Below are 11,952 nucleotides of genomic sequence, written 5' to 3' on the forward strand. Positions count from 1 at the left end.
AATCTGCACGAATAGTTCTTCGAAGGGAAAAAAACACTGGGAGACATAAGATAATCAGTCTGTCCTACCCGGTTGTGACCTTGCAGTGACGGGAACACATTTTTAGATGTGACAAACAAAAATCCGTCAGCATCACGTATTTGATGAGACAAAATTCTTTGTCTCAAATAGGTGACGTCTATGAGAGTCTAACACCTGCAGCTTTGCTGCCTCAGTTATAAAGGTTCAGTTATCTGTGGGGTTTTGCTAGAAGTTGAATTATTTCTTTGTTGCTAAGGAATTAATGGTGCATACCTCAAGATTATAGATGCCCACATAATGGAGATATGATGACAGGATCAAGAACAGCAATATCAACTTTAATTACCAAGCTTCTTGTTATTTAAAATAAAAGAAAATCCTCACCTTGAATTTAACAACAGTATTGAAATCTGACATGACTTTCCTGCAAATATAGCCAGTCCACCAAGGACACTTATTTAAATGTTAACATTATAGGGAAAAATCACATTGAATATCTTCTCTTTTCTTCATCAAACAGCAGGAAGTATTGGAGGGTACAGCTTAGACTGGACTGCTGTCGGACATCTATGGCTAGATTAGTCCTACCAATAAAAAACAACCCACTCTTTTTTCTTTTTTTTTGTAACCTTCAAATATTTGATGTCAAAATTGCATCCAGGCAGGATATAAACTGTTTTGTCTAAAAATCCATAAGATACTTAGGCAAAAGAAAAAAAAAAAAAAAAAAAAAAAGAGAGGAAACAAAGTGCCCTCAAGCTATATCTAAGTTCACTTACAGAAAATAGTCTCTGTAATTCGTAACCGTACATATGATGTGATGAGAAACTGGGCAATAGCGTATAATGGTATATAACATACAATGAAATGTCTGAATGTGGAGACATTCACAGTTGTTGCATGCTGTTTTGCTAAAGCAAACTATGCCTGCAAAATCTGTATTAGTTGATACAATTTGAAAATTTAAGTTTTATTCATGCACCTATAGAAAGATGTTGCATATGGCGCTGCAAGTTGGGAGAACAGTGTTAAGTCACCTCTGGAAAGTTAGTGTGGAAGTTGATAATTTGGGGTCATTGTGCCTGCCTAAAAGTATCATAAATAGTGATTCCACGGCCTCCAACAGCAGCCTTGGATTATCCTTTCTGTAGCTGTGAAAGCTTAACCTCAGGAACAAGCACGATTCTGAGTTCTACATTTTAAATGCTCTCCCAGCACCACAGCTGATCACTTATGCAACTTGTGAAAGGAAATTCTCTCAGCATCTCTGATCCTGGGGAGCAAAACTGGATAACCCCAGTGCAGCATCCAAGGCGGCAAAGAGAGAATGCAAAACATACGTTAACTGAGAAGTACAACACACTTCATATGTTCACTCCTTGCAAAACACATAACGGGGTTCCTAAGCAGGATAAGAAATGCATGTTGAAGTCATATAGGAAGGTATAGAGGAGCTGCACACCACGACTGCAACAAAAACAGGGAACAGAGATGTCCAATTAGTTCCTAACCAAAAGGGCTGCCTACAGATAGCTAGAAATTTACTTGTAAACCACATTACAAAAAGCTTGGCTCATATGTGATACTGATGACTCTCAGAAACTTAAATCAGATTTCCAAGAGGCTCTCACAGGAAAAAAAAAAAAAACAAAACCACAAGTGGACAGAGCAGACATACAACAGGGAGGAAGGTGCAATGCTGGTTAGTACGATACCTTCTGACCACGATGGCTTGAACTTGGTGAGAACCACAATGTCATCTTTAAAAGGAAAAAACACTCCAGTAAGAACCAGAAGGAAAATCCACTCTGAACATGAACCTGTTTAAAAATTCTCCTCTATCCTTTACAGTTATGGCCACTATATCCAAACAAATGAACAAGCGCTGGAAACAAGAGACTGTGACCTAGACAGAAAGCTCAATATTCCCCTTTTTCTTCAGGCACATTATTTGGCAACACAAAGATGCCACTTTCGCATATCAGCAGCAGGGAGGAATGTAATAGTTTCTGCTAGCCAAGAAAACACCTTTAAAATTCTTCAAGAAATTATAACTTCATATCTAAAGAGAGAGTAAAACAATAATATTCTGGTAAAAACATTATATTTAAGGGAACAGCCTTGTTTTTCAACACTACACACTCTACTGTATGTAAAGAGATCTAAAAACTCCTGCACACCAAGAAGAATGAATGAGGACGTCTGCTAAGAATAAATGGCCCTTCAGTATAAAATTCATTTTTACAAATTACAGTCACTCCTTGCAAATTTTTTGTACAAAATTAACCCCAGAACCACACTACGACTATCAGAACCCATTAAAATCACTTCAGACATATATAATGTCCTTTGCTCCCAAAAGATCACGGTGGGATTCCCGCTGCAGCGGGATCTACTCTGACCGATTTCCATCCTTGCCAAGGAGCCTGATTCAGCACTGAGTCGCTGCCAAAAATGCGTAATGAACAAAGATCTCTGCAGAATAAGGTCACTCATTCCACGTGAGCTTTGTCATGACTAAAGTGCTTCCATATCTAAGAAAAATACAGCTTTAAAATGACTTATTAACTAAATTTATGTGCATATTGACCATCTCCTCCCAGAGCTGGATGACCGAGTTGCCCAGGGGCACTGAGGACCCACCTGGTACGTTGGCTCCTGAGCAAGTGAAATAAGCATTATTGGTCCACCCGGCCTCGTCTGAAGGGTAATTACTGCACTGCCGAACGAAAGATTCCATCTCAAAATTACACTTGAATTGGTGCTTTATGCACACTCAGGGCTGCTCCTAAAAATTTAAAACTATTCCTTAACAATGAAAATACAAAATTCTCAATAAATCCAGGAAAATTTATTCAGAACGTTTTAAAAGAACTTCATGATTCCCCTAAAAAAAAGAGTGCTTTCAAGTATAGCTTGCTTCACAGAAATATTAATTTTCAGCATGTGTTTTATTATTAAACAAGTGATTTTGGAGAACAGATATTTGTCAACACATACAAAGTAAAAGAAAAAAACAACGGTATTTTATATAGGTAAAAATATACGGAAGAGAAATCTGCTCCTAACAATAAGAAAATCTCATTTAGCATTTGGAAAAGACACGAAGTCCTCAGTTGTAATCTCTAGTATAGTAAATGAGTATTTTATATCAGAACTTGAGGTTTACCCTGAGCTGCCTTCCTTTTAAAGAACCATAAAACCTCCTCTTTTGATTAAAGGCACCAGGCTAAAGAAAAAAAAAAAAAAAGAGAAGAGCGGTGCAAATCTGTTTTTAGCAAAAAACCACAAGCATAGTGTTGTAACACAGAACTTGAACTTGAATAGCATTTCAGTGCGGTCAAGGCAACAACCATAACCGTATTGTACGTACCAGCACAGACCAAAGTTAAAGCATGCTGTGAGCACTGAATTTAGCACTTGCAGCTTTCAGGCATCATCGTTTTGCAGAATGACACAAGTAAACTGATTAATAGATTCAAATGCAATTAAAAAACAGAAAGCCCGGACCAGTGATAGCTGAAGAAAGTCAGGTATTTTTTAATTGTCTAGCATTTTGACGCGTGTAATTAAGGGGGATGGCAAATAAACCTCATAAGAGCAGGGTGGTAAAATACCAGGTTGCAGATGACCTGACAGCTCCTGAAGCAAATGGCTGTGCTTGTTTGTACTTCAACTATTTAGATGTGTGGGGCCAGATTTCATCAGCACCATCTGACTGCAGAGGCAGAAAACCAGCTCAGGCAGTGGCCTTGCAAATATATGAATATAAAAGCGCCAGGTGCTCTGAGATCTCCTTCAAAAAAAGCTGAAGAAAAGGGAACCACAGTATTGCTTTTCATCACAGCCCAAGGGAATGATGAGCACCTCAAAAAGTGTTAAGTACAGGGCTGCTTTCCTGGTGTTCCCAGAGATACACTTAAAATCCTACAGCATCGCTCATTAACGCATTTCTCCCACTGAAATCACTGATGTAACCCTGAAGCAACAGAATCTCTAACTTCTTTCAGCGTTTGCAATACACCAGTTTTCAAAAGTAGTGGAGGGCCCAATGTATTATTTACTACATGCCCATCCTTGTATGGGAGATCTTCTATAGATACTGCAAGAGAAAAGCGATACATGAACAGGGAACAACGAGAAAATAGTGAAAAAATGCTGGGAAGGGGTTTAGCATAAACTTGGAAAACATATAACTTGTACTTTCATTAAGAAAGTAAAAAGCAATATATATTAAAAAAAAACCCAACACATCGTGAACTTACTGTCCTCTGGCAGTACTCCTCAGTTTCATGCTATCCAGATATTTAATTTCAGATGGCCAATTTCATCTGCAATTTTTTGTTCCTCCCGGTCCTCACGCTCTACCTAGTTCAATACTGTTTTGGTTATCCTTCCAATGAAAGGCATCATTGGGAATTTCACTACTATATTCACCAAGTATTTAATTTTCTCATATTAAACAACATAAAAATATACCAGTATAGAAAGACTTTTTACAAACAAATCCCATCAACTTTTTTTTTTTTCCTGAAGTTTGCGTTTGCAAGACTTAACATTTTCTGTCTGAATTACTTTAAAGACGACGGAATAACTCTGGAAGTCATATACTGACCTTAGAGAGAAACAGTTCCTATCAATCAAGAAAATGAGCAGGGCAACGGACCACGGCTCCCATCACTTAGATTTTTTTAAGTAAACACCCGTTCATTAACAGGACTGAAGTACACGCTGGCATCCCACTTGCCAACGGCATCAAAACCACATCTGCAAGTCATTCACTCACTAGCATGGTATACTTGTAGCACGCTATACATTGTCCAAACATAGGCTCTCCCATTTCCTACCTGATAGTTAAGAAAACCCCTTGGAATAACAAGCCACAGGGCCCTTTCTAATTCCAGGCTAGTGCAGAAAATTAAAGGCCAGTCATGTCTATCAGGAGCCCTACCCAGACGCCTTGCTGGGCTTCTGCTCTCTTGCCAGAGGCCTCGAATTTCACTTTTACCCTTGGGAGCCTGCTAAGGAAGACAAGGGATCACTTGGGCTTTCCAGTTGAAAGACTGGAATTCACCCAAAGATATTCTCACTTCCTAAAAAACAGCATTTGGAACTTCACTACCTCAATGGGTCCTCATTGAGGACCAGTGGAGAATGGCTCTGACAGCACCAAAAGACCCAGACAAAGCAAGAAGGTGAAATAATGAAGTGCCTTTATTGTGCTGTTTTGTGTAAATGGGTGACCCATGTGCACTGGGAAAAAAAGTCTGATTTGAAACAGTAGCTTAGAATGAAGTCTTTTTACAAAAGTAACACCAAATGTTGGTCTATTCTTAATTTATTCTTAGTGGTCAGATACGGAACAGACTACTATACTTCAAATGCAAAAAGAGTAGTAAATCTCATAACCCTTTAATCCAGGGGTGTCAAACTCATTTTCACCGGGGGCCACATCAGCCTCGCGGTTGCCTTCAAAGCGCTGAATGTAATTTTAGGACTGAACTAATGTAGGAGTCATTACATTTATACAGTCCTAAAATTACATTCAGCCCTTTGAAGGCAACCGTGAGGCTGATGTGGCCCCTAGTGAAAATGAGTTTGACACCCCTGCTTTAATCTATAGTATCTATTGAAAATCCCAGATTACAACTGTGTAAACAGGACCCAAGATAATTACTCGTAACTGGTGCCCAAGAAATGAGGACAGAAAAGCTGAAACCCCACATTAGTGAAACTAAAGATGAAAACAGGGGCTAAAGAGAGAGACTGAAGGCAGGTCTGCGGTGTGTGAGGATACGTGCTAGTTCTGCCGTGATGTGGTGTGGAAAGAGCGATCCAAATTCCCACGTGGAAACATTCTGAATACAGAGAAAGATTCAGAAGCCTTTACTGAAATACGAGTATTGCAGATATAGAATTATTTTCTCAGCTGTTCTGGGGAACTACGCTCACACACAGATTTTCCTGTTGTATCCCTTTGCCCACCCAGATGGGCGAGTTAAGAATTGTACTATTTTACGTTAAGACAGGTAGTTAGTGCTGACAATGCACATCAGCACAGTTGCACGAGGGTGTCCTGCCTTATTTTACTCCTTTTTTATCATCAGCAGCCAACCACCCCGCTAACACCCCTTTTCTTGGCAAACACACCAGACCACAGCAGTGAACACCGTGGGTTTAACCGCTCTTGGTTCTTCCAGGAGGCCCTTGAAAGAAAAAACACACATCTCCATAGTACAATGCAAGTAACCAAGTCCCAGCCTAGAACCAGCTTCTCCCCCACACAATGTTTTATCCATAAATAATTCCTGACATATTATTCGGCTTTCTGCAGGGAGCCGACACCTCAAAATCCTTCCATAACTATGTTATAATTGCAAGAACTATCCCTATCAATATGACATGAGGATCTTCCTTCCCCTTCGTGCATTTATACACATGCACAGGTGAAAAGCTACTACCAAATATAATGAAATTACTGCTAGATAATGAAGCACAAGCCGGCAACTATACTCACCGCTCTTCAGTTCAATCCCCAGCCAACAATAAAAAACTAGTGGAAAAGTTCACTGCATTATTACCTTGCCACTTAGTACCTGAAACAGCAGCTCTCACCACATTTTTACATTACCTATACTTTCTTAACTACATGTTTCTATTAGGTGACTGTGCTTCTCCATGAGTATGTCCAACTCATTAATTAGTTTACAGTTACTAAATATGAAGACAATGGTGTTTGGTTTTCTCATTTTGCTTGGTGTTTTTTTTTTTTTTTTTTTTTAGGGGGGTGAGGGGTTGGTTTGTTGTTCCCCACAAAATACCTGCCAACGGTTCTCAGCATAATTTTCAAGGCACATTTTTAGTAGCACCCTTGTATCTTATCCTAGTTTTTCCTTGCATCATAGTACTTATTAATCATTTGTACATAGATGTTAAAAGTGCGCTTCCGTTTTATGATACAGTTATCTTATTTCTGGAGAAACTTTCCTAGAGAGTGCAAAAACTAGCATTACAACATGGGCTTTAGTTCCCAAAACATGCTGCTAATGTACCTGTTAAGTAAAAAACTTGAAAAGCAAAGTAACTTCGAGTTTTGTTTGTAAATTGAGAATTACCTATAGCGTGTGGCATCATTTCATTGACCAGCAGCAAAGGCTGGAAACCTTCCAGCTGTAGTTATACTTTCAAAATTTTGAGTTTTGCTTAGATCCAAAGCCAGATTTTTATTATTAAAAAAAAAAAAAAAATCTCCAACTCAAACCACTATGCACTGGACATCTGCCTTTCCACTAGTGCTGCAGTGGGGTTTCAGGTGCTTCCTTCCCATTTATTTGGCATTCTCAGCCCAAAACCTCTGCCCACAGCTGGAACCAAGCCCGTCCCTCCAGTAACCGCTGCAAGGGACAAACAGCATTTTCTTTCATTTTCTGAGCAAAAAGGTGAAGCTGCAGAGCCACTTTTAAATAGGGGGGTAAAGAGGATTCACCACTCGGCTCTTCACCAGAGGGAATTGAGCTGGATTGCCCAGCTCTCCCAAGCCTGGCCTAAACTTCCCACATAATTGCTACTGGGTTAAGAGGGAATGCGAGAGACTTAATCCCTCCTGGGGAGCTGCTCCGCTTTGCCATTCACTGGGCTACAGAGTAAAGGGTATAAACCTGACTTTAATCTCACATGCAGGGTCCTCATCTAAAATAAAAGTGTTATAAGTCTCAGTCACCAGTCCAAAGCAAATTTTTTTTTTTTTTTTTTTAATTTTTTTTTTTAGCTGCGACAATCTCTGGATAAAATCCATACATAACAGCTGTGGTGGAAGGAGCTTAACGTTTATTTTCTCATTAAAAGCACCACAGCATGTATACAAAAAATAGATATAAGGCGATATTATGCAAGTTGTTGGGATCAGTTCCCAAAAGCAGGCTGCCCTACTACAAACAGGATTTTTCCGTTAAAAAGGAGGTTTTACCTTCCCATAACCAACCTGTATTTACATTGTGCCCCCGCAGTGACGCATCGCAGCCAGTAAAGAAATTCCACTCAGGAACTACACAGGGGTTGGTCTAAGGGAGTATTTTCTCCCCCGCTTTTTATATTCTGAACTATGTGTAAATTTATTTTATTAAGCTTTTATTTTATTAAGCTTTTATTTTATTACCTAGGAATAATCCTTAAAAAAAGCTTTCACGTTAACAAACCCTCTGCTTTAGCCCTGTTGGGAACATGATATCCCATTCAACGCTTCCACAAATAGATCAGAAATTACTACATACATTGCTCCAGTAATTAGAGACAGATGTAGTTTTAAACAGAGGCCTATGTTTTATGTTACTGGTATGAATCGTAATAATTCTGATTAAGTAAGTGAAGTATCATTCTATTAAACAACAGCAGTACTTGAATCTGAATGCTGAGGCACTATGAGAAGCACGAGCACCATTTCCAAGTCATGCCCTTGGCTTTTCCCGATGTTTTGCTGCCTTTTTCAGAGGGAACACGAGCAAGATGACAACCAACCTAAATAAACGTTTGAATTTGGATCAGTCTTAGAGCATTTCGAGTTCAAACCAGACTCCTGGAAGTTTTGAAAAAGGAACCATGCATATAAAGGCAGCATGTTCCCAATCATGGCACGGAGCCATTTACGAGTTTCCAGAAGATCCACAGTCTTGGGGACACATCCCACAACACGGCTACCGTAGCATTAACATTTCATGCTGGGAAAAAAAAAACACTGAAAGATAGCACAGACATAAAGAAATATTCCTAACAACATACTGTGGTCGTCTTCCTCGGATATTTACGTTCCGATTTCGCAAGTTCACTTTTCTTAGTTTTTAATATTTGAAGTAAATGCCACACATCTTCCAAAAGAAAGCAAAAATCACGCACACGAAAATGGAAGTTATTACCTCATGCGGGTGTAATTAAACAGGAAGCCAGAAAGTTTCCTCCAAGGTAGAAGTTTTGGCACATGGTTTCTAAGCACAGACCCTGCAAACTAAACTTTCTGCTGCTGGTGAGTAGTTTTTCACCCATACAACCTGTTCCTCAGCATTCAAGTTCAATGAAATGCAGTAGCCAACCAGAATTAAATGCACACGCACTATCCAAATATGAACACATCTCTAAGGAAAATAAGTAGCAGATGTTTTTGCTTCTGCCTTGTTCCTATCGACTCACACAGACCCTGCTTGAGCACGTCAGACATCTATAGCCTGGAGCCTCCTTAAAAGCACAAAAGCAGATGTTCAGATCTACGAGAAGGCCCAGTGGCAATGTATGCGTGCTGTTAACTTTTCTAAACCATAATTTAAGGAAGATGTTATGTGTGTTTTTATTTTTATCCTTGAGAGATTTTTGAACAACGAATCAACATAAAAAGTCAAATCACCCCATATTCAGTTTATTACTGTTTTAGAAAAGTGTTTGATTAAAAAATTCATTGACCTGATGCAAGATTTTGTATGGAGAGTTATGTGCTACTGTATGGTAAATCCTAGTAAATCATCCTCATCCACCGAAACCCCTCAAATCTCCTTATATTTGATGTTTATGAGTAGAAAAAAATCCACAATGTGACCAGGGGAAAACTGAATGCTGCAGAATTAACTTTGCAACATAATTCCCTAAATGGTTACTGTGTATTTTGCGACTATTTTTTAGTCTCAAGCTACTTGAGAAGAACAACCCCAGGCTAGAACAGCAGCTCAGCCCTGAGCCCTTTTCCCTGCTCTGAGGCAGCGGGACGGGGGATGACTCAGGCCTCCCCACGCGATTTGAGAAACGCATTTTTGGCCAAGAGCCTGTACCACCCATCTGCTCGGGTTCCTGGCCAGCCTGCCAGCTCCACCGGGCCTTCCCAGGGAGGGGACCGTCCGTCCGTCTGACACTTGCTGGTTCGCCCGCCGGACACCGCTCCTCGCTGGCACAGTAAACAACCTCTTCTGGATCATTTTCACAGTCACTAACTGCTGTCATACTTCTCTGAAACAAGACTCAAATGCTTTGAAAAATCATGATTTTACATTAGTGCTGGAGGTGTTTGAAATGGCACTGTATGTTTTTTCTAAAAGAGACGGTGTAGTTAAACTGTGTAGGGAAAATACACAACCCAAGCAGCCAACCCAGAAGCAATTAGTGCTTCTTTTTTGCTTTACAATCTTCATTTCTAGGACTGATGGCAAAACATGATTCCCATATGGAAATTTCTCTAAGTCAAACTTTTTTTTTGTTTTTTTAATATATATTTGAATCTTTCTGAAAATATCAACATACTATCTTACATCTAACTGTTGATTCCTGTTGCCAGGTGACGTACTGATAAATACACACTCAGCATTTGCGTCATGTTATTTTATGAAATCATATCATTACCACATTTATTACAAGTAATTACATTACATACTGACATGAAGTGGAAAATGTAACCTGGCTATTGCAAAAAAAAAAAAAAACCACCACACAAAAAAAAAAGCAAGGCCCCAACACAAACCCTACTGGAGCATCTCGGATGGGGTGAGGATAGAGAGGGGCTTCCCCCACCTTCCAAAGGAACCTGAACCTTCTTGGAATGACCATCTCAGCTTCTGGAGGACACCAGCTCATCCCAGCCTGAACCCGGCTGGTGCTTTGTGAAAAGCTAAAAGTTTGCTGTTAGGCAAAAGCAACCCTTGTATTGGAAGTGTGTTTAAAAATAGAAACTAAGGGCTATCTCTAGTTTTGGTTCTGAGCAGCGTGCTGATGTAGGAACCTTTTTTTTTCCCCCCCCAAAGTTTATTTAGGGTTAATAAAACCCTAATAGGGTTAATAAAACCCTAATTAAACTATACTCTAGGCAAACGTGGAGGATTAAAGACACACTCAGGAGGCGTCAGGGACCATCTGGGATCAACCCCATCTCCCAGACGCCTTCCTGATAAACCCCGGGGCGGAACCGGCCCTCCCAAAAACCTCCCAAAAACCTTCCCCCACCCTCCCCGACCCCGCGTCCGCTGCCCCCCCCCGGGCAGGAAGCCCCAGCCGCGCCCGGCCCCTCCACACCGGGCACGGAAACCAGAACAAAGCAACGATCCCCCCCCGCGCCGTCTCCTACCATCCGCAGACAGCGCCATCTCAATAAGGGTCTCGCTCCCTCTCTTCCCCAAGCGATTCATGGTGGCCGCCCTTTTTCTCTCCCTCCTCGCCGGCGGCGGGGGAGCCCTCCCGGGAGCGGATGGGATAAGAAGGGGTGAGTCAGGGGCTGAGCTGCCGCCCCATACATGCGCACTGCCCGCAGAGGCGGAGCACGGAGAAGGGGGAACCGGAGAAGGGAGGGGGAACCGCGGGCCGCCCGCGACCGGGCGCGGTGCCCGCCCGGGGCGGCCGACGGGCGGGTTTCCCGCCCGTCGGCCGCCCCGGGCGGGCACCGCGCCCGGTCGCGGGCGGTTTATCTCCATTAAACCCCTCGCTTTTCCGCTACGTAGAGAGAAATGTCTGAATGCGAACTGGGAAAACACCCGAAATGTGAATATTGATTAAATTTCGAGCGTTGGCACGCTCCTTTAGTAGCGCTTTGGAAAAGCAACTCCTACAGTTTGATGTCTTTGTTCGGATATAGCGCAGTTGTTTGGTTTTGGTTGGTTTGGTTGGGGTTTTTTTGGCTGTTTGCATCTCTTGTAAATAATTCTTGAGATAAGAGAGGAAAGAACTGGATTAAAGTAATACTCCCTTTGTGGGTCAGTGTCACAGAATCCCAGAATGTCAGAGATTGGAAGGGACCTCGAAAGCTCATCCAGCCCAATCCCCCCGCCGGAGCAGGAACACCCAGATGAGGTTACACAGGAAGGTGTCCAGGCGGGTTGGAATGTCTGCAGAGAAGGAGACTCCACAACCTCCTTGGGCAGCCTGGGCCAGGCTCTGGCACCCTCGCTGAGAAGTTTCTTCTCATATTTA

General features: G+C 41.4%; 1 protein-coding gene across 2 annotated transcripts in view; it reads right to left on the minus strand.

Annotated features, from left to right (window-relative positions):
* The window catches only part of ANO5 (anoctamin 5), a 54,748-nt gene extending 43,414 nt beyond the window's left edge, over positions 1 to 11,334 (minus strand). For both annotated transcript variants that reach the window (XM_065635120.1, XM_065635119.1), the window contains exon 1: positions 11,114 to 11,334. In XM_065635120.1, coding sequence (XP_065491192.1) covers positions 11,114 to 11,174 — 61 coding nt within the window. In that variant the 5' untranslated portion in view covers positions 11,175 to 11,334. The remainder of the gene's footprint in view (positions 1 to 11,113) is intronic.
* Positions 11,335 to 11,952: the final 618 nt, after the last annotated feature.

This window comes from Caloenas nicobarica, chromosome 5 (assembly GCF_036013445.1).
Source record: "Caloenas nicobarica isolate bCalNic1 chromosome 5, bCalNic1.hap1, whole genome shotgun sequence".
Classification (NCBI taxonomy): Eukaryota; Metazoa; Chordata; class Aves; order Columbiformes; family Columbidae; genus Caloenas; species Caloenas nicobarica.